The sequence below is a fragment of the Myotis nattereri genome (assembly GCF_964212035.1).
Source record: "Myotis nattereri genome assembly, chromosome: 16".
Classification (NCBI taxonomy): domain Eukaryota; kingdom Metazoa; phylum Chordata; class Mammalia; order Chiroptera; family Vespertilionidae; genus Myotis; species Myotis nattereri.
The window spans coordinates 56,346,719-56,369,153 of NC_138091.1; the positions used below are offsets into that span (position 1 = coordinate 56,346,719).

General features: G+C 63.4%; 1 protein-coding gene across 2 annotated transcripts in view; it reads right to left on the minus strand.

The window, feature by feature from the left end:
* Nucleotides 1–18,656, minus strand: part of CCDC57 (coiled-coil domain containing 57) — a 37,432-nt gene extending 18,776 nt beyond the window's left edge. The window contains exons 1-15 of one of the 2 annotated variants that reach the window (XM_081110378.1): nt 18,336–18,396; nt 16,384–16,798; nt 15,814–15,922; nt 14,211–14,312; nt 13,105–13,262; nt 12,956–13,030; nt 11,274–11,474; nt 9,638–9,796; nt 8,361–8,523; nt 7,840–7,974; nt 6,693–6,897; nt 6,097–6,249; nt 5,719–5,822; nt 4,889–5,053; nt 835–1,021 (exon numbers count right to left, since the gene is read on the minus strand). In XM_081110378.1, the coding sequence (XP_080966504.1) occupies nt 835–1,021; nt 4,889–5,053; nt 5,719–5,822; nt 6,097–6,249; nt 6,693–6,897; nt 7,840–7,974; nt 8,361–8,523; nt 9,638–9,796; nt 11,274–11,474; nt 12,956–13,030; nt 13,105–13,262; nt 14,211–14,312; nt 15,814–15,922; nt 16,384–16,790 (2,323 nt within the window). In that variant the 5' untranslated portion in view covers nt 16,791–16,798; nt 18,336–18,396. Of the gene's footprint in view, nt 1–834; nt 1,022–4,888; nt 5,054–5,718; nt 5,823–6,096; nt 6,250–6,692; nt 6,898–7,839; nt 7,975–8,360; nt 8,524–9,637; nt 9,797–11,273; nt 11,475–12,955; nt 13,031–13,104; nt 13,263–14,210; nt 14,313–15,813; nt 15,923–16,383; nt 16,799–18,335 lie in introns of both variants that reach the window. The other variant, XM_081110379.1, reaches the window with a different exon arrangement.
* Between the last annotated feature and the right edge of the window lie 3,779 nt (nt 18,657–22,435).

The following is a 22,435-nucleotide window of genomic DNA, read 5'->3' on the forward strand; positions in this document are numbered from 1 at the left end:
AGTCTAGAAACAGCTGGTGCAGAAAAGACACTGGGCCCACCCTGTGCCCGGAAGCAGGACTGAGTCTCCGATCAGAGACAGGGACGCGCCCCTGGGCTGTGAGCAAACAGGGTCCTCACTAATGGGCACCCAGCCTGCTTCTTTGTCTTGCCCATTCCCCACAAATTGTTGGTTTCTTTGTCTTGGTTAATCTGTCTTGCTGTCAATTTAATTCTTAAACGTTCAGAAGTTAAAAGGGTGGGGGGAAATTTCCCTCCCCAACAAGGAGGTGGGTGATGGGTGGATGGATGGATGACTGGATGGTGGATGGATGGATAGGTGGGTGGGTGGGTGGGTAGATGGGTGAATGGATGGTAGATGGATGGATGGATAGATGGGAAGGTAAGGATGGACCGGCTTCCGGCAGATGGGCAGATAGATGGGTGTGTGGGTGGACAAATAGATAAATCGATGAGTGGATGGGTGGGTGGATGATGGATGAGGGTGGATGGATGATGGATGGTGGATGGGAGAGTGGATGGGCAGATGGATGGATGGGTGGATGAATGGATGCGGGGATGGATAGATGGATGAGGGGATGGGTAGGTGGATGGATGGATAGATAAATGGATGAACGGGTGGGTAGATGGATGGTGGGTGGGTGGGTGCCTCTGCTGCTCACCAGGCTGCACAAAGTGCAGCAGCTCCAAGGGCCGGCGGTGTCTTCTCACACACGGCCCGTGAGCAGGCTCCTGACCTCCCTTGAGATACGGACACGGGCTCTGCTCCCCCTCCTTGCCCTGCGCCTGGCCTCCCCGGGCCCAGAGCGTTTGTGCCCGTCGCACCCTGGCTCACCTGCAGGCTGGCCCAGCTGGGCACGGAGCCTGTTCCCCAGCTCCAGCAGCTGCTCCTTCTCCCGCCGCAGGCGGAGGGCCACCCGGGCCGCCTCCTTCAGCTTCCTCTGGAGCTGCTGCACAGACAGGGCCTGTGGGGGCTGCGTCCCTGGGCCCTCGGTCCCTGCGGGTCCCCCAGCTGCTGGGTCCTGTGAATGAAACCCACATAGCAGTCAGCCTGCAAGATAAGACCCCCAGTGGGGGAGGGGGGTGCGATGGCTGTGTCACCTGTCTCAGACCCGACATCCCTGGGGACAGACGCCATTCCAAAGAGAGGCCCTGGGCAGTGTCAGCAGAGATGGAGACGCCCCTCACAGCGGGATCCGGTTCCTATGCACCCAGTTCCTTCCCAGCCCCGACCCTGGGGCCTGTCCCCCCACCTAAAGAGTGCCCTCCCAGTGAGGATGAGGAGGAGCCAGCCAGCACCCACCCCCGCCTCCCAGGGTGCCCCAGGACCCATGAGAGCTGTGCCTCTGATGGGCCCCGTGTGTGTGCCATGGCCACAGCCTGGGTGCCTGCTGCCCACCTGGCATAGAAGGGCTGGAGGGGCCCAGTGGTGGCTGCACAGCCCACCTCCTTCGCCGGTGCCCACCCTGCGCTTTGCCCTCCGCTGGACTAGTGGCCGCCCCTCTCCTGCCCCGGCTCCAGGCTCAGCCACGTGCTCCACCTGCCCTCAGGCTCCTCTCGACATCGATGCAGAGAGAAAGCAGAGGCCATGGGGGCCCACACTCCAGGTCTGAGCCCCCAGTCCTAACCCCACTGAGGCCCGTCTCCCCACCTGACCCACCCCAGGTTCCTGCACAGACAGGTGCTCCCAGGGGGGCCTGCAAAACAAGAGCGGGGGCTGCCTGTTTCGCGGGGGCCCCGAGAGGCCAGTGGTGCCCAAGGCCCGGCGGAAACAGGTGGCCTACTTGGCTGGCTGCTTCTGACACCTATGAAAAGCCGCAGTGTGCCCGTCCCGGCCACACGATCTGCCATGGACACAAGGAAGTGCCCCGCGTCCCGGGCAGAGGCCAGCACGCCCTGTCCTGGCTCCTTTTCCTGGTGTGCCTTCCAGGCCTGGCAGGCGCCGTGCCCTCCGTGCCCGGGAGCCGCAGTGACTGCCCATGGTGGCTGGCCTGTGCCCCAGGCTACAGAGGCAGAGGTCCATGGCCCTGAGCCCCGGACAGACCAGGCCTGTCTCCCCTGTGTGCCTGCTCTGCTTTCTCAGGGACGCAGGACACGCATGGGGTCCTGGAGGCAGGAGCGTGGCTCATACACAGAGGCCCCCGAGGGGCTGACCCAGCCCGATGGAGTGCACAGCCTCCCAGCAGGGTCTGGGCGGCCGGTCGGGGTGGGAGCTTGGCCAGCAGCGTCCGACGCCTGTGTTAAAGTGAGGAGAGAGCAGTCCTGTACCAGATTCCCAGACCTTGGAGCATGAGAGCCGTAGGAGAAGACCCCCCCCAGCGCCCTCAGCACGAGCGAGGTGGCTGCCAGGCTGCGCTCTAGTCCCTGGGGCTGCGCAGTGAGGGGTCCGGCAGCAGGGACCCCACCTGGCCCCCTGGGGCTCGGCTCCTGGTAAGATACGTTATGTAGATCACTCCAAGGCTCCTCCCCAAGATAATGATTCCAAGCTAACAATGACCAGACCCCCCAGGAACTTCGGAACTCGTGGCCCCATGCTGCCAGCCCCAGGCCCCGAAGGCAGCTGGGCAGCAGCTGAGCAGCAGCTGAGCTGTCCCCACGATGCTCCAGTCCACGGAGGAGAACGCTGGAGGCCAAGGCCTGGGCTGAGTGAGACCCACCTGATGCAGAGGACGATGCAGAGGACGGGGACCCACTGCAGATTCAACCCTCCTGCAGTCCCAGCCTCCAGCGGTGTCAGCGCTGGTTGTACAGCAGACACTGCCCCCCAGTGGACTCGTGCGTCCCTCCGGGTGCTGCCTGGTTTACGGGTTTTCAGGACAGGGTGGAGCCAACAGCAGGCGAAGGTGCTGTTGGGCAGCCAGGTCATCCTCCCTTTGACCCTCGCAATCAGCCCACCAGCCTCCCCTGCTGTGGGCAGGGCCACCAGAGACCTGGGAAGGGTGTGACCTGGGCTCCCTGAGGTCGGCTGGGGCCGGAGGGCCTGGCTTAGAGAAGCTGCAGGCAGCAGCGCCAGGTGGCAGAGGCCTGTGCTTGGTCACCTGCCCGATGCAGGGGGAGCTGGGGACACTCCACCTTTTATGCCCAGCCACCGTTTTACTTCCTGAAAACGAGGACGTTCTCTTAACAACCAGTCAGCAAAACCAGTTCCACGTGGAGCAGCGTCCGAGCGAATGCGCGGTCCACGAGCTCCCGTTCCTCCTGCCCTGCGCCCGGCCCCTTGGGGCGGGCAGCCCGCCTCTCTGTGCTTAGCCGTCCTGACGTCGTATGTCCCAGCTGGCAATGGAGGTGGTGTCCGAACGTAAGGCTACTCCGACAGGGACGCTTCCCTTTGTAACAAGGGCTGTGAGGTGCAGACACCACCGGCCACCGGCCACCTTCCCGCAGTGTCCCCTGTGCGAGGCCAGCCCAGCTGACTCCGAGCAGGGCCCGCTGCTCCTCTTCTCCATCTCTGCCCGTCTCTCAGGGGCATCTCTGTGTCCGTGTCTGAGGGATGACGGCGCCCAGCACTGCCTGGTGGTCAGCAGGAACCCCCAGGGTTCCTGCGCCCCGTCATGTCCCAGGCTGGAATCCGCCACCCGCCCTGGCTCCTCCAGCAGAGTGGGCGCTCAGCGAGGGGGCGCAGGTCTGCAGGGCTCCTGGGGACGGGCGCCACTGCCCTGCTCTCCTCTCCCCCAGCCGCCCCGGGGCATCCTCGCCCTCGGCCTTCTCCTCCCCCATGGGGCTGTCTCCCAGCCACAGACACACAGCTGGGCAGCTGTGGTGGGAGCCCGGGTGGCCTGGGCTGGGCAGAGGGACTGGCCACTTCATCCAGGAAGTGACCTCCCCAAGGTCATAAGACACTGGGACTGAAAGGAGACGCTGACCTCCAGGCGAGGCCCGAGGCGCGTCCCCTCCTGCCCAGCCTGTGGCCCAGAGGCCACCCTCCTTGCTTCCAAGTCCTGCTTATTGCACCACGTCCTCCCCTTCGCTCTGACAGGTGGAATCAGTGACGAGAGAACGCAGGCGAGCTGTGGGCGTGGGCGGCAGGGGACTAGCCTTAGGGCTGCAGGACGCATTGAACCCGAAGGTACAGAGGTCAGTGCCCACCTCCCCCCACCCCACTAGGGGGAGAACTCCAGGGACAGGTCTCCTCTCCTCTCCTCCCCCGCCCCCCCAGTCCTCTCCGTCCCTGCTGCACCCCCACCCGCTGGCTCTGGGAGCTGCTGGGAAAAGACAACAGGCGGTCTTCCATGTCTACACTCTCCGTGCCCGAGCGCCCACTCCCAGGCAGGGCTCACTCTGACGACCGGTCACTGGGGGACGGGTCTCAGGGCCGGCAGGGACCCTGGGGGTCAGCACCCCTGCGGGCGCTCTGTGGCTCGGAACGTGGCTGGGACCACAGAGCAGGACAGGCAGCGGGCTGCGGGCCTGACCAGGACGAGGACGGAGCCCATGCCACAGGGGCCGGCAGTGGTTTCAGAGAAGCTCATGGAAGCGACAGGGCCTCTTGAAGGAAACCCCAAATTAGCACTCAGTCCGGGGGCTCTCGGGGCAAGACTCATCACACCTGCGGTTTCCTATGCCTGGCCTCTGAACGGAGGACCGAGGACCGAGGATCGAGGATCGTAACGACCCGAAGAGCCAAGGCTGGTACTGCCCCTTCAGCGGGGTGTCCCCTAAAAGGGGAGGAGAAAGGGGGAGGGAGGGAGAGGGGGAGAGAGGGAGGAGGAGGGGGAGAGGGAGGAGGAGGGGAAGAGAAGGAGGGGCCCCAGGGAAGGCAGAGGAAGAGGTGGGCGGCCCACAGGCCTAGGCTCTGCTGACTAAATGGGCAGCACCCGCAGGGCGCCCTCTGCAGCGAGGCCGGGACAGGCAGCCACAGGTGCAGATGGGGGCGGGCGCAGGGCGCTCACCTGTCTCTCGAGCGCGGTGCCGGCCGGAGCCGTGGGCGCTGCGGCGAGATGCTTCTCCAGCTCAGACACCTGCTTCTGCAGCTCCCGCACCTCCAGGTGCACCTGGTCCACCTCGTGAGGAAGCTCCTGCCAGACGGCGCCCCCCTGCTGGGGTTCCCGCAGCACCTGGGCGTTGGGAGGCAGTCAGGGAGGCCGCTGGGAGCGGCAGGAGGGGGCGGGGCCAGGAGAGGGGCGAGGCCTGGAGTGGACGGGAAGGGCGGGGCCGGGGAGGGGCGGGGCCGGGGCCGGGGCGGGGCCAGCGGAGGGGCGGGGCTGGGAGCGGCAGGCGGAGGTAAAGAGCCCGCACCAAGTCCGACCCGCCCCGCCCCCCCAGCCTCAGGAGAGGCAAGTGCAGCGACCCTGTAAGGATCCTGACAAGTGCCAAGCTCGTGGAATTTGTCACATACGCTAGCAAAGGGGGCACTGGAGACAGACACCGTTAATTAAAAATAAAACCACGCGGAGATGGGCATGTCCCAGGCTGTGGTTCCAGGACAAAGCGAGAGCCCGACCGTGACCCTGCCCCCGCGTGCATGTGTGTGTGTGCGTGTGTATGCGTGTGTGTGCTCATGTGTGTGTGTGTACGCGTGTGTGCACGTGTGCGTGTGCACCTGAGACTCCACGCGGTGGGCTTGGGAAGCATCGCAGATGTGACCCCCTCGCCCACATGTGCTTACAGAGCTGTGGTCCCACGAACAGGAAGTGAAATGTATTTTCAATCAGATTCCCAGCCCCCAGCTGCCCACCCAGGAGCACCCAGCAGAGACCCGCAGGCACAGGTCAGGCGGTACCTTCTCTCGGAGCCGGGCCACCAGGAAGCTCAGCAGACGCGTCCTGTCTCCCAGCCGCCTGAGCGCCAGCCCCAAGGATGCGCCACCAGCGGGCACAGCCCCTCCTGCAGAGAGAGGCTGTCAGGCTCCGCCTGCCAAGCGAGAAGTCATCCCTGCCTCTCCAGTCCCCAGTGGGATGAGGAGTGACTGGAGGGCCCCACAGAGAGAGAGGGAAGAGTGAGGGCAGCCTGCTGCGAGGGCTGTGGAGGGGCAGGACTGGGGCTCCGCCGGCGTGGGGACAGCGGCTGGCCCTGGGGCTGGGAATGGGGGCCTGAGCTTGCTTCTGCACTGGGGTGACGCTGCTGGGACAGGGCCCTCAACCCGCGACTGGACTCTCACCGGGGGCATCGGCTGCGGTACAGACGCCGGGCTGGACGTCAACGAGAGATGAGGGTGTCTTTGAAGGCTCCAGTGTGTCTCCCAGCTGCTCTTCCAGGGTTTTAAACTTACCCTTCAGATTTCGTATTTCTGCTTCCAGAGCCAGAACATAATCTGACCAAAAAAACCTCCTGTAAACACGCGCACAGGGGTGGACACTCCCCCAGTTGGAGCGGCTGCCCCCCTGCCCTGCCCTGCCCGCCCCTCAGTGTCGGCACCCATGTGCCTCCCTCCCCTCGTCCCCAGAGCGCAGCGTCCAGGGAGCAGCTGGCCAGGCTCTGCGGGGAGGGCTCAGCAGCTGGGACCCAACCCATCCAGGCAGCACCCACAGCCCTAGGGCCCCCCTGAACCGGGTGGGGTGCTGAACTGGCCGCCCCAGCTGGCGCGGTCCCTGCTCCAGAGGTAGTGAGCACCCTCACCTTTCTCTTCCACTTCACCAGTAAGTTTCTATCCTACGTATAGAACTGACGTAAGACCCCTCCCCTGGCAGCGGGCGGCGGCGGGCTTTGAAGCCGCCTCTGAAGGGACATGCACCTCTCAGAGCCTCCCTTGCTCACCGGGGGCAGTGTCTACGGGGGCGCCTGAGGCTGCTGTGTCTCCTGCCGGCTGGGCAGGGGGGAGCGCCTGCTCGCTCAGAGCCTCCATCTCAGCCCTCATCTGAGCGACCGCACTCCGCAGGCTCGCGTTCTGCTCCTGCAGCCGCCGCATCTCGCCGGACGGGAAACGTGGGCTCGCCTCTTCCTCCTCATGCCCAGGGAGCCCCTGTCACATCCAGGAAGGGGCGATGGTTATGGGTGCTGCCCTCACCCCGCTCCCCGCGCCCCTCATCTGTCCTCCGTCAAACCCTGCAGCGACCTCCCTCCCTTCCTAAGTGAACAGGAGTGTGAAGATCTCTTTTCCTTCTGTTTCACAAGCAAGACTGTTCTTTGGGGGGCTCGTCCTTTTCAGTCAAAAAGTCACTAGTCCCGGCTGGTGCCTGTGACAGTAAAGACGCAGCAGCCAGGATGCGGAGAAAGGACGCTGTGCACTGGGACAGTGGCTGTTCTCTGCCCCGCAGGGCGCTCCCAGGGCAGGCCGAGGAGAATGGAGGGTAAGCCCACACGGAAACGTGCAACAGCCAAAATGTGGGTGCCCTGTAATGTCCCCCAGCGATGCCTGAGCCAACAGAACAGGACCCAGGGGACTGCGGCTCAGCATGGACAGGGATGAACCAGAAAAATGGTGCAAGGGATAGTCCAGGGCTTAAGGCACCATCACTACCACCTGCTCAGGGACCCGAGGAAAAACAAGAGCAGGGCAAGAACCAAATACGGCCCTGCCAGCACGGCTCGAGGTCGATTCCGGTCAGGGCTCAGGCCCAGGTTGCGGGCTCCCTCCCCAGTGGGGGGCGTGCAGGAGGCAGCCGGGCAGTGAGTCTCTCATCACGGATGGTTCTATCCCTCTCTCCCTCTCGCTTCCTCTCTGAAATCAATAAAAATATATTAAAGGGGAAAAAAAGAACCACATGGCATCTGCAGAGACGAAAAATACATCATCTGAAACAAAAACCGACCGGGTAGGACAGGACTCGGGGCAGATCAGAGAGAAGACAGGAGCGGAAACAACGAAAGCTCCAGCTCCAGCACAAGCGAGGCAAAGAGGCCCAGGGCCGGTGCGGCAGCAGGAGGTGTGGACCCTGGGGGCAGGGAGGACAGGGGGACCCACCGGCACCTCCTGCTCCAGGCTGAGCCCGTGGTCCCTCAGGGCCTGCAGGGCGTGGTCTCTCTCCAGGGTCAGGGCCCTCAGCACCGCCTCCTGGTCTCGCAGCCTCTGCTCCGCCTCCTGGAGCTTGGCAGCGACCTGGGGAAATGCGGACTCGTCACCTTGGGAGCAATGTCAGCCTCAGTCCATGCCAGCTCCTAAGAGGCAGCCAGAGATGCCCAAGGAGAAGTGCCACGGAGACACATGGTGACTGGCATCCCCGCAGCCTTGGGCAGCGGCGGCGGGACTCCGGACGTAGCCGTCCCTCCCGGCCCCACCACCCCGGCTGCCCGACCGGCTGCATGTGGACGTGGGAACCACCCAGCACGGGTCAGTGGGAGAAACAGCTAATGAAACACGGGCGAGGCTGGTGGGCAGACAGGGACACACTGATCACAACTTTCGATGTTGAGTCCAACCGCTCCATGGGGACCAGTGTTTCCGAATGAGAGGGCGCACACCGCCTCGGAGACGCCGCCGCGCACCTGTGCCCTGGCCGAGGCCAGCCCCTGCACCAGCCCCTCGTGCTGCTGGTAGTGGTCCCGCTCGAGGCCCTCGCAGCGCCGCTGCCAGTCCAGGCCCAGCTGCACCTTGTCCCGCTCCAGGCTCTGCTCCCTCTCCACCGCCAGAGACAGCTCCCGCTGGTACCTACGGGGCCAGAGTCCCAACCGCCGTGAACATCGTCCCCGCCCCCAGGGCCATAAACAAAAGACTTCACACCTGTGGGCAGCGGCAGAAACCTGCCGGGACAGAGGGGAGACCTCCGTGTCGTCGTTCCCCCCCCCCCCCCCCCCCCGCCACGGTGTTCACACGGCCCAAGCAGGTCCCCATCAGACAGTCACACCCTAAAGCCACAAAACAAATACGCACAGAAAATGTTCTGTCCTGAACAGAATTAAGTCAGAAATCAGTAGTAACACCCTGGCCGGTGTGGCTCAGTGGATAGAGCGTCGGCCTGCGGACGGAAGGGTCCCAGGTTCAATTCTGCTCAAGGGCATGTACCTTGATTGTGGGCACATCCCCAGTAGGAGGTGTGCAGGAGGCAGCTGATCGAGGTGTCTCTCTCATCGATGTTTCTAACTCTCTATCCTTCTCCCTTCCTCTCTGTAAAAGATCAATAAAATCATTTTTTTAAAAGAAATCGATAGTAACAAAATGGTATCTGGAAATCCCAAAATAAAGGGGAATTAAGCAACACATTTCTAAATAACCATGGACCTGGGGGGAGGGGCCTAATACAGGGTGACAGGAAAAGATCTGGCTTTGGGTGGTGAGCACACAGGGCAACATACAGATCTCGTCACATAGAACCTACATGTGAAACCTGTATGTTCATGTTGACCAAGGTCACCCCAATCAATTGAACTTAAAAAAAGTGACCACGGGCCAAAGAAAAGCCACCAGGGAAATCAGGAAACACTTTTAACGGAATACTATGAAAATCTGTGGGATACAGCTGAGCAGTGCTTGGAAGAACATTCCCAGCATTAAATGCGTGTATTTCCTTGAAAAGGGGAACGGTGTCATGTTATGGTCTCTGACGCCAGCAGCGGAGGCCACGGAAAGGGCTCAAGTTAGAGCCGAAGGGAACAGACAAAAGACTAACGAGGTGAGCGTAGGCATCGGTGAGACTGAGACAGAAGGACTGAGAAACCTATTTCCATCTGTTTCCTGTTTCTTGTCTTTCTTCCCCAACAGGATGTGAATAGGGACTCAGTGGCATGAAGAGGGGGCGCCATGATGAGGTCTGAGGGGACATCACCTGCCCACATCCTGCTGGCACCGGGCCAGCTGAGCCCGGAGCTGCACCGCGTCCTCCTGCAGCGACTGGACCTGCAGGTCCTTGGAGATTGTCTCCTTCGACAGCTGAGCAAGCTGCGCGTCCCAGCTGGCTCTCAGCGCGGACGCCTCTTCCCGGAGCCTGGGCAGGAAGGCAGCTGGGAGTGGGTGAGGTTCTTGTGCGAGGTCTCACACCCAGCACAGACACTCGCACTCGCGCACTCACTCGCACTTGAACACGCACATGCACATTTGCACTCACACACGCACACTCGCACACGCGCACTCGCATACACACTCACACTCGCACTCACACGCACACGCACACACTCGCACTTGTGTACCCACTCGCACAGGCACATGGGCCTCAGGGAGATGCTGCAGATTATGCCGCCTCCACACTCACGTCCACACCAGGGAGACCTCCCCGCCTAGAGGAGCAGACGGACCCCCACACACACACCCCAGAGACCAGCTGAGCCCTGCGACGAGGCGGGTCTGTGCCCGGCTCTCGGGCCGTCCTCGCCTGGCACAGCACTCCACGTGGACATTCAGCACGTACTTTCAAACTGAATAGTAAAATGAGGGTCTATGACCTTACGTTCCCTGGTAAAATCACCAAAAACTGGGTAAATGTCACAAGAAGAAAGCCGTTAGAGGCGGGGAGGGGAGGGGAGGAGGCCGCAGACCTGGGAGGGGCCACGCCGCACCATCAGCCACACACTGCTTCCCTGACCCCACCACCACCCCACCGGCCCACTGGGCGGGTCGCACAACCATCCAACATCGGCACCTAAGGAAGCGCCTGAGCAAGCTGCGCCTCCTGGTTTTATGTTGTCGAAGCCGTTGTTCCTTTAGCAGAAAGGGCACTTGGCAAGGGTTCCCAGTGGAGAAGAGACAGCAGCCCCACAAGGGAAAAGCCGGTGGGAGCAGGCCAGCACTGACGTGAGTTATTCAATTATCTCCCGAACGCAGCAGGGGACGGGCGCTCAGGCCCAGTGCCATGACAAAGGTCCCCGCCGGTTCTCCCTGGACGCCTGGCGCCGTGGGACCGAGGCGGCTGGGAAGTGGGAAGAAAGCCGGGCTTAAAGGAACCAGCTAAGGGAGAGGCGGGACCCACTGGGCATCTGCTGTGGACAACAGGCTGGCGGTTCCTCACAAGTAAATGACTTCCCACCAGCCCAGCCCTCCCTCCTCTGGGCCCAGACTCGACAGAGCGGAGAGGAGACCCAAACAGACCCACCCCGTGCTCGCAGCACAGCTCCCCGGCAGCCAGAGGGTGGGTAAACCAAAGGCGCCCCTCCACAGGGAAACCTGGCCGTGCCAGCAGGACGCCTGGAGGACATGCGCTTGCTCGGGGAAGTGAGCCGACACAGGACACAGCAAGAGCCAGGCTTGACAGAGGGAGCAGGCGGGGGTGGGGCTGGGCTGGGCGGAGTACTTGGGGACAGGTTCAGTTAGGGGGACAGGTTCCGAGGGCGGAGCGTGGTGCTCAGTGCCAGGTGCTCTCCATTCATCACAACAAGCAGAGGCGCACCTTCACGCGCACCAACTGCAGCATCCCACACCCGCACTGGACAGTGACCACGCCCCTTCCCGGGGCCACAGCCCGCACTCACCTGTCCATGGCGGCGTCCTTCTCCTTCAGGGCGTCCGCCTGCCTCCACTCGGCCCTGCGCACCTGCAGCTCCAGGGCCTCGCACTGCGCCTGCAGCTCCAGCACCCGGGCCTCCAGCGCCCGCAGCTGCTCCGCGTGAGCGCCCTTCACCGACGCCAGCACCGCGTCCCGTTCCCTGGCCACCCGGTCGAGCTCCTCGTGCCTGGAAGACGGAGCGCCCTGCTCTCACAGCGGGCTCACGGGGCCAGTCCTCACTGTCTCCCTCTGCGCTGTACTCGCCTCCCGTGTGTTCTGAGGACACCCCACAGACAGCTATGGGGGAGGGGCCCGCACAGCGGCCTGGCTCCTAGCACTGAGCGTGTGCCACGTCTGCGTCAGAGGCCCGGGAAGCAGCGCGGAGGGGCCGGGAGCGCTCGGGCAGAATGCAGACTCCCAGGCCCGCGGGTTCCACAGGCCCCTCTGAGCAGGAGCCGTCGGCCCTCATCCCAGTCACGTGTCTTTGTGAAGCCTCGTATCCAACTTCCGAAAACTGTGACCCCATACCCGCGGGCACCGCCCGTTCTCTGGCACACAGTCCAACGTCCTTGGCACGTAACTGGAAGGAGGTCAGCACGTGAGATGCTGCCAGAGCCAGCAGCTCCCAGCTGGAGGGTGTGGGACGCGGCAGCCCGGCCCCACGCAGGCCCTGGGAGCCCGGGGGTCTCGTTTTGGTAGAAGAGGCAGCCCAAGGACATGGCAGCTTACTGAGCAGTTACTGAGCGTCACAGCCCGTGACGTTGTTTGTGAACGTAACACCTTCACTTAGGAACAGAGCCTGCCACCTCAGTGAAGTCTATGTTGGTTTTCATGCACACGCATGCTGCCCGCAGGAGGCGCCATTCTACTCGGATAACACTGCTTGGGGAGGAGCAGGAACGGGAGTCGAGGAGTGAAAGGGCAGTGAAGCTTCCACAGCCCAAGTGTGGCTCCACACTTTAAAAATATATATGCTCGCCCTGACCGGTGTGGCTCAGTGGATAGAGCGCCGGCGTGCGGACTGAAGGATCCCAGGTTTGATTCCGGTCAAGGGCATGTACCTTGGTTGCGGGCATATCCCCAGTAGGGGGTGTGCAGGAGGCAGCTGATCAATGTTTCTCTCTCATCGATGTTTCTAACTCTATCCCTTTCTCTTTCTCTCTGTAAAAAATCAATAAAATATATTTTAAAATATATATATATTTTTTTGATTTCACACAGGAAGAGAAAGAAACATCAGTGACAAGAAAGAACCATGGACCGGCTGCCTCCTACACACCCGCTACTGGGGATGGAGCCCCCAACCCGGGCCTGTGCCCTGACCGGGAATCAAACCCTGACCTCCTGGTTTCTGGGTGGAGGCTCAACCTCTGAGCCATGCCGGCCGGGCTGCACTTTTAACTGAATGCAAGTGGGTGTGACACTGCTATGGCATCTAGGTGGGTGTTAAAGAGCAGTTTTAGCTCTTACTGACAGTACTGTAAGATGCTGGAAATGATTTTCATTCTCAACTATTTCAATTCATAATTTAAGAGGTTCGGGATGCAAACTTGAAAACACAGCGAGGGGAACAGGGTTTCTCCACCTCCCCTGGCCGCACCGGGCGCTCACAGGCGTCTGCACTGCAGGCCCAGGTCGCCCACGCCATCGACGGGGCCAGAAACTCACTTCCTCCGGAAGGTCTCCTGCTCCGTGTTCCGGGTGAGCTGCACCGACTGGAGCTTGTCCTCCAGGTCTTTTATCCTGAGAAGAACCACGTGTGAGTGGAAAGCCGCCGCAGTCGGCCAGGACCCCCCGGACCCGGAATAGACCCGCACCGGGCGTCCTTCACGGCGGCGAGGTCCCGGAGCTCCCAGGCGGCGCGCTGCAGCCGCTCCTCCAGCTCCGCCTTGGCCGCCTGCGCGCCCTGCAGGGACTCGGCAGCCTGGGCCCCGGCCTCTCTCAGCGCCGCCAGCTCCTTGTTCAGAAGCTTAACCTGAGACAGGAAGAGGCTTCAGGACGAGGCTGTGAGCGTCACCCATCGGGATCGGGAGAGAATGCCGGCAGCTCCCCCGGGGGGCCCATGGCCCTGGAGAGCCCGCACCCCCACGAGGCCGCGTGACCCAGCCGTCACTCCAACGGGCCAGTGTACCTGCTTCATTTCCTCACAGGAGGTGTGAACACTATTAGATCCGGACTCACACATGTAGGTGGAGGTTGAGGGAACGGGGCTGAAATCCCGGCCGCACACTCCATTTCTAAGTAACCTCTCTGGCCTCAGTTTCCTCGACTAACAAATGGAGGCGGAATAGCTGCTGCCCCGATCAGCTCCCGGGCGTGAGCCCTGGGGGCAGCAGTGTTGGGGTCTGGAACCCACTCGCACAGCAGGTGGGGCCAGGGCCTGCACCTGGGACTCCCCCCGAAGCCCCCCTACAGGAGTGTCCTCCATGCTGTGGAGCACAGGGTGACCCCCACAAATCTCCTCTCCCCTGGTGCTCAGAAGTCCCCACAGTGGCCAAGTGAGGGTCACTGTGGGCAGCCCAGCCTCGCGGTCTGGATGCCTCGCTGGCCCTGGGGCAGGTGGGGCCCATGGGCACTGGTGTCTGTGCCAGGAACTCAGACTAGGGATGGGCTCCAGCCACAGAGAACTGCCAGGGTCCTTGGGCCCCTGATGGTGAGTGTTGCCCATGGACTGCAGGCCTGGTGGGGAGGTTGGCAGTGGGGCAGGGACCTAGCTGACCACGAGGACAGAGAGTCCATCCTACTAGCACCAGCCAGGGCCACTGGGCCGGGCCAGGCGTCGCCCCGTCACCTCCCCTGCACAGACAGCTCCCTCCCCTCAGGCTGATCCTTGACTCGGTGCTAAAGGCCCTGGCCCTGTGGGGGCTCCGTGCGAAGGAAGAGGCCACCTCACCCCCAGAGGCCCGGCAGCCGCGCCCGCTACCTTGAGCTCGTGGGTTAGGACCGTGCTGCTCATGCTGTCGGCGTGCAGCCGGAACCCGCGCTCCCTCTTCTGCACTTCAGACTCGAACCCCAGCAACAGCTCCTGGGGGTGGGAGAGGGTGAGCGGGCAGGACAGCGGACCCGGGTGCACGCGGAGCCCCAGGCATCTCGGAGGGCGCGGCCTGGCAGCAAGCCGTCCTGTGGCTGCAATCCTCGCTATGCAGTACACTGAGCTGCAGGGAGGCCCAGGGCGAAGCGTAACGACGGAGGACCAGACACGAGCCCTGGCCGGACCACCACTCCGAACGGCTTCCGGTGGGTTCCTCGAGTCTCCGGCCATGCTCACGCCCACCACCAGTGCCACTCCTCCTGACCTGCTGGTTTCTTGCTACAACAGACAGGCAACCGGTTGGGCAACCCTACCCCACGCCTCCCGTTACACCAGGCCCTTCCCAGCTTCACCCAGGGCTCATTCTAAAGGCAGACGCCGTCACCATGATGGCGATAACACTGCCCCTGCCCACCCAGCAGTCGCATCCCAGCGTTCCCGCCACGTCCAGTGCCATTTCTCCTGGCATTTGAAGCACCCTCCTCCCACCCTTCTCTCTGCTTCTCTGTGTCTGTCTGTCTTGTTCCCTCCTGTTTCCTTAGTGGCGCCCCTTCCCAGGATGCACCCCGCAGTGCGACCTTCCTCCCCTGCACAGCCTCCCGGCTCCCGCCGACTGCAGCCACGGCAAAGCTGCCCCCGGCCTGTCCCTGCAGCCACTCTCTTGGGTCCCTCCTGCTGGGAAGAGCCTCCTGCCCCCAGAAGGCCCCCAATGTGACAGTCGGGGCCCACCCGTCAGGTCCTGCCTGCAGGTATGGGAGCCGGGAGCCCAGCACTGCGGCCTCTGTCTCACGTCTTTCAGGCTCACTGGCTCCCGCCTCCCGTGAGCGTCCAGCTGGCTCAGTGACTGGGGACACAGGGAGCCCGCGCTGGGCCCACACCTGGCTGTCGCTCTCCGGGGGGAGGGGCCTCACACTGTGCAGGTGGGACTGCAGAGCCACCCTTCACTGTTTGTACCCTCTGAGGAGCAAAACGAAGTACCAGGGTCGCATGAGTAACCTTACTGGAGCCAGAACGTGAACATCATCGCATCCACTGGTCCTGAGGTGTCACAGGACCAAGCACTGCCTTCTGCGCAGAGCTCTGCAGGCTGTGGCCGCCAGGGGGCAGGCGGAGCCCGGCCTGTGACCCAGGGAAGTCAGCCCAGGACCAGAACCCCCGCCCACCCGGGGATGCTGCTGCGGCCACGGCCACCCTGTCCCCGCCTCCCCGACAGGCAGCCCCTGGGAACCTCTCCTGCTCACCCCCTGCCAGCGTCCTGCAGCCAAAGTGCCCCACCTGACCTGTCCTCACCCCGGGCTCAGCCCCCACAGCTCCTCTGTCTACACCCACCCACCCTCCGGGGAAGCCCAGGTCCCAGCTCAGCACACTGGGACCCCACTCTGACCGCAGCCCTTCAGCTGTGATCCCCCAGATGCCAGACAGTTACTAGTGGTCGTCCTCCCGAACCTGGGACGCCGGGCAGGGCAGTCCGTGCAGGGCCCGGCGCGCCTCCTACCTGCCGCTGCAGAGCCAGCTCGCCGTCCAGCTCCTGCAGCTTCCTCTCCAGCTGCCACTTCAGCTTCTCACACTGTTCCCGCTGGCGGTCGATCTCGGCATTCTTGTCGCTGGGCAAAGACACCAGCATCGAGAGAAGCCCCACTGGACGGCGCTCAGAGGACGGGACGCCCGGAGCCGTGTGAGTGTGAATGGGACTTTGCTTTTGAGGGGCGGCGTCAGCAGGACCCAGAGAGCAGCACTGACACCCACACCAGAGCCTGCACCCACCGGGGCCTGCGCTTCGACCGGAATCGAAGAGTGACGTCTCGGTGCACAGGCTGACACCACCCACTGAGCACACTGGCCAGGGCCACAGTGTCCTTTTTACCAGGATCGGGAATGGCCTGAGGTCAGCGTCTGCACTACGGGCGAGCAGTGAGCGAGGCACTGCCTGCTCCGGGAGAGGCTGGACCGGGTGGGGTGGGGGTGGTCAGCTCTGTGCCTGCCAGGGGCGTGGGCCCAGCACCCACAGCACAGGCTCGGCAGCCACTGAAAGGGCCGCGTGTGAGGGAGGGGCAGGTGTGCCCACCTGTGGACCCGCTCCAACGCCAGGCGGTGCTCCTGCAGCTTCAGCTGGTGCTGCTGTTGCAGGTCCTCCCGCCGCCGGGCCTCACTGGCCAGCGCCTGCCGCAGCTTGGCCGCCTCGATCTTGAGCTCACTGGCCTCGGCCTGCCTGGCCTCCTGCAGCCTCTGCGCCTGGGCGAAGGCGGCGTCGTAGCGCTCCAGCTCCCGGTCCCGCTCCTCCAGCAGCTGCAGGTTGTAGAGGAAGTCCTCCTGCAGGCGCCGCAGCCTCCCCTCGGCCTCCTCCAGCCGGCGCTGCGCGTCCTGAAGGGCCGCCTCCTGCAGTTGGGCGCGGTGGGCCTGCAGCGCGCGCCACTCCTCCTCCTTGCGCGCCAGCAGCTCGCTCAGGGCCTGCTCCGAGGGCGGCGGCAGCATGGCGGCAGCTGTGGTGAGAGGCGGGGAGCGGCTCCGTCAGGGAGCCCACCTCGGAGCCACAGGCTCCGGCCGCTGTCACCCCAGGAAGCAGCTCCGGGCCGGCTCCCCGCTGTCGGTCGCACTGTGCATTCCGGAGCCCCACGCGGCGGCTCCCCCGGGGCCCAGCAGGTCAGGAGCACACACGCCCCGACCACGAGTGTCCTAAGTGGCACACATGTGACACATATCAACATGGCACATACATCACAAGTGCCAGGCATGTGACACAGGGCACAAGTGACGCGCATCACATGGACTGTGGCCTGCGCCGGTGGCAGAGCTTGGATCCCTGGGAACCCAGTGGTCAGGCCCGGTCCGGCCAGGCCGGCCACAGAGCTCCAGGAAAGCCCAGACGTGGGACAACCCCGTGGGCAGAGGCCCCGGGGTGAGTGTCCCAGTGATGACCCAGCGAATGCCCAGGAGCCCGGGTGGCCGTGGTGCCTGGTGAGTCTGGGTCTGGCAGGCCCGTCCACCGAAGCCGACGTGCACGCAGGCCATCCCTTGGACAAGGGCCCGAGCACAGCCAGGCCCGCAGGCCCACGGCTCCCGAGGACCCTCCCGCCCTGCCCTGTGCCGTCGGCATCGGGCACACGGCCACCTTCCGGAGCTGCCCTTCTAGCGCAGAAATCCAGTCGCGTGACCCGAGCCCCAGGCTGCTGGCCATTTTCACGATAAAATCAACGTGTCCAGGATGGAGCCGGGGCCCGTGCAGCCAGCATGGCTCCCTCTGCATTTCCGGCTGCTTCGGAGAAAGCAGCTTCGAGGTGCACACCAGACCCACGGCAGAGCCCAGGTGCAGCGCCCTCCCGCTGACCAGCGCCGGCTCCGGTGCCAATCCCACCGCCGGCCGGGCTCAGAGGCTCAGAGCCGGCACCCACCGGCACCCGCAGCCTCCCCGGGAGGAACCGCACGTTCTCGGGGAACCGTGCCCAGCCGGGGAGGGCCCAGGGCCCCAGCCCCTGGCACAGACAGGTGCTCAGTAAACCCGGAAGGGAGGGGGAGGGCGGGAGGCGAGCGGATCTGGACCCTGAGCACCTGGCACGGGGCTGGGCACGGGGCTGGGCGCGGAGCAAAGCCCACTCCCTCCGCCGCCCCCACCCGAGCCGGGCCGGCACCTCCCGCCTCCTCCCATTCGGACCGGCTCAGGGGCGCCTCCACACCCGCAGGCCTGTGTCCGCTGCCCATTCGGACGCGAGGGCATGACCCCGGGAGGCAGAGGGACCCGACTTCCCAAGGAGCTGGGGCTGGGGGCGGCCTCCGTCGGAAACCCAGATCCCGGACCCGGGCTCGCCCGGCCTGAGGGCTGGCCGTGAGCGGGTCCCCACCGACTCTGCACACAGGGAAGCTGAGCGGGCGGAGGGGGCTCGCCCAGGGCGCCCGGGACGGGCCAGGGTCCCCTTGCCCCTGTGGCTCTGGGTGCGGGGCGATGGGCTGGGCTGGGCCTGCGGTGGGAGGAGGCCCGGGGAGGGCGAGCCCGCGCGGGGTGGATGGCCGACACCTGCTCACCGGGCACAAGGGCTTCGGTACCGTCAGCCCCGCGGGGTCGCGCCAGGTGGCGGGGCCCGCGAACCCATCGCCCGGACAGGCTGCCTGGGCAGGAGTCCCGCCGCGGGGAACTCTCCGTGGGCGGCGCCGCGGGGGCAGGAGGTGAATCGCCCGCGGACCAGGCGCGGGCGTCTGCAGGGACTGCCGAGCGGGGGACCCTACCGGGCCGCGCCGGACTTCAGAGTCCCGAGGTTTTCCCAGGAAAGCGACGGGAGGCGGCGAGCCAAGCCCCTCTCGCACCCCGCGCCCCGCGCCGCGCGCCCTTACCTCACCCGAACGCCCGCCTGGAGCCACCGCTGGGGCCGCTGCGTTGCCATAGCAACGCGAGTCCGTTCCCCGGGGTCCGGGTGAGGTCGGTGCAGCGCTTGCGTCCCGCCGGCCGGAAACACAAGCCGGACTTCTTCCGGTTCCTCCTGCCCCGCCACACCCGGTCTGGCACCCGGGCGTCGAGGGGCGCGTGGGGTCCCCGCCGACTCTGGTGGGGTCAGCCTAGCGAGGAGGGCCCCGGGCCGCCGGGGGGTGGCGGGGTGGACGGGAGGCGACCGAGGCTTCACCCGCTGAGCTCCCCGAGGGTGGACCTGAGCGGGCGCGGGTGTGGCCAGGTTTGGTGTGAGAATTTGCCCGCGCGGTGCACGCACAGCGTGTGCGCTTCAGTTCGCGTGTCCGGAGATACGTTCAGAAGGAAACAACCAGGTTTGCAGGCAACCGGTGCTCAGCCGGGACACCGTCCCCGCGGCTGAGCGTCCACGGGCCGAGGAGGCACAGCTGCCCCAAGTGGAGACAGAGCGTGCGCTCAGCCGCCCGGCGGTGGCACCGTGGGGCCGGGGCAGGGATGGGCGCAGAGGCTGGGACCTCTGCACAGCCCGGCCCGGCCCCTGCTGTCCGCTGCGTATCCCACGCGGGTGGCATGCCTGCGTCCAGGGCTGGGCCCCGAGCTGCCCTGCCAGTGCTGGACAAACGCCCCAACCCAGTGGACCCTGAGGAAGGCTGTGCCGTGGGGACAGCGCCTGGGGAGGTCCGGGAGGAGTGCAGGTCAGCGGCAGGCCCATCAGCCAGGCCGCAGGGCAGGCGGGTGAGGGAGCCTGTCACGGGAAGAAGCAGGAACAGCTTGGCCCACGAGGAGCTGGGAGGGCCCTGACCTTTGACTTGCTGTGACAGAGCCCGGGTTCAAATCCCAGCTACTCTCCTGCCTCGCTTTAGCTTTCTGGGACTGGGCTTGCTTCTCTATAAAATGGGGGTGACACCCTCCCTTCCCCATTGCTTTGCGGGTCAAAAACATGTGGTCTATAGGGTTCTGGTTCAGTCCCAGTAAAGGGGCCCATGGTGTGTCTGTAGAAACCCAAGGGCCCACCCGGCCAGTGTGGCTCATCGACCTATGAACCGGGTCAGGGTTCGATTCCCGGTCAGGGCACAGGCCTGGGTTGTGGGCTCCATCCCCAGTGGGGGCGTGCAGGAGGCAGCCGGTCCATGATTCTCTCTCATCGTGGATGTTTCTCTCTCTCCCTCTCCCTTCCTCTCTCAAATCAATAAAAATATCTTTTTAAAAAATAAGGCGAAATCCTAACAACAATGAGCGCCACCGCTCACCATCTATGGCCCCTAACCCTCACCCACCCCAACCAACCCCAGCATGAACCCTGACCCCAGCACTGACCCCAAAGGTGGCCCAGGCACAGCATGGCCCCTCTTCCCGGGCAGGGCCACCTCCAACTGCCCTCTTATAGGGGTGTGTGTCTCCTCCGTCTCCCAAACTCAAAAACTGACCCTCCCCCCGCCACCCCCCTTAGACCCCTTGAGTGCGGGGACCAGAAAGGTGCACCTTCTGCTCACAGGCTGTCCCCGAACCTCACAGCCAGCAAGTGCCTGTGAGCTGCCACCAGAGGGGGCAGGCACAGGTGGCAAAACGCCCCTGGCAGAGTCCTGGGGACCCAGATGGGGTGTTCAGTGAACACAGGTGTGGCCATGTGAGGGAGTGGCCACATGAACAAGGGGGTGGGGCCACTGAACAGGGAGGAGGGGTCATGTGAGCACAGAGATGCCCCCATCTGTGGGCCAGACTCTGAATGGCAGATGGTCTCTGCCCTCAGGAGCAAGGGGTGCCCTGTGAACCAGGCAGCAAGCTGGCCCTCAGGGCCCTGCAACCAGTAAGGGACTCTGGTCGGGGAGGTCAGCCCTCCCAGAAGGGACGAGGGGTTAGGGAGCCCAACACAGCTGTTTCCCTGAGATCAAAGCCTGGAGGCAGGGCTGTCAGGGTCCCAGGACAGTCCAGTGAGAGATGCCCCAATGGTGGGCACCACGTGGGACACCTGTTTGGTGTGGCTCAGTGGTTGAGCATCAACCTATGAGCCAGGAGGTCGTGGTTCGATTCCCGGTCAGGGCACATGCCTGGGTTGTGGGCTCGATCCCCAGTGTGGGACATGCAGGAGCCATCTTATCAATGATTCTCTCATCATTGACGTTTCTATCTCTCTCTCCCTCTCCCTTCCTCTCTGAAATCAATAAAAATATATTTTTTTTTTAAAAAGGAGGAGGAACCACCAAGGGGAAGCCAAGAGCCTGTGTGGCCCCTGGGCGCCCCCGCCTCGCCGGCCCCGGGTGGTTGGCTGAGCACAGTGGGTGCTGACTCATGGGAAGGGGCTGCGGTGGGCACAGGAAGGTTGAGCAAGGCCTCACCCTCTGGGGGTGGTGCTCGGTTCCTCAAAAGGTCAAACAGAGAAGGACTGTGTGACCCAGCGAGCCGCCTCCTGCCTTTGTACCCAAGAGTAATTAATAAAAGCAGGTCCACAGACACTTCACAGGAATGTGTTGTTATCCACAGCAAAAAGGTGGGAATGGCCCTGGCCGGTACGGCTTAGCTGGTTGGGGATCCCATGCGCTGAGAGGTCACGGGTTCGATTCCCAGTCAGGGCACATGCCCTGGTTGGTTTCAGGCTCTATCCCCAGTTGAGGGCATGTAGGAGGCAGCCAATTGATGTCACGCCCTCTCATCAACGTTTCTTTCTCTCTCTCTCTCCCTTCCCCTCGCTAAGAAAATAAAAAGTGCTCTAGCTGGTGTGGCTCAGTGGATCAAGCATCAGACCCTTTGGCCGGCGGACCACAGGGTCCCGGGTTCGATGCCGGTCAAGGGCATGGACTTCGGTTGCAGGCTCCCCCCCCCCCGGCCCGGGGCCGGGTCAGGGGTTACTCAGAAGGCAACCTATTGATGTGTTCCTCTCACATCAGTATTTCTGTCTTTCCCTCTCTCTAAAAATCAATGGAAAAATATCCTTGGGTGAGGAAATTAATTAATTAAGAAAAAAAGTGAGCTTGGCCGGTGTGGCTCAGTGGTTGAGCATCGACCTAGGAACCAGGAGGCCACGGTTCGATTCCCGGTCAGGGCACAGGCCCAGGTTGGGGGCTCCATCCCCAGTGGGGGGCGTGCAGGAGGCAGCCGATCCATGATTCTCTCTCATCATGGATATTTCTCTCTCTCTCTCTCCCTCTCCCTTCCTCTCTGAAATCAATAAAAATAAATAAATTTAAATTTTAAAAAAAGTGAAAAATGACCTAAATGTCCATCAACAGATGAATGTGGTCCATCCATACAGTGGAATGGATGCATGGGATCATTCTGCCGTAAAAAGGAATGAAGTGCCCTGGCCGGTTTGGCTCAGCCAGCCTGTGGACCACAATCATTGGGAAAATATCCTCGGGTGAAGATTAACAAAAAAAACAAAAAAAGGAATGAAGTGATAAAGCCTGGGCAGCTGTATTAAGTGAAAGTAGCCTGTCACATGTGACACCTCGCACATGACTCCTTTTATGTGATACGCCCAGAACAGGCCAATCCAGACCCATAAAGCAGAGGGTGGGGAGTGGGGGGAGGAGTGATTAATGAGTATGACACCCACCCCTTCTTCACAGCCAATCCTAACACCCACCCTGGGCAGGGAGCCCAGCTGGGTCAGGCCGGGCTGGGCAGACTGGCTGGGGGTCTGGCCTCTGCCCACAGCCGGGCTGGCCGAGCAGTTAATAGGTGAGTTTTTCTGGGAGCCGGTTAATATGTTAATTGTTCTGGAGCT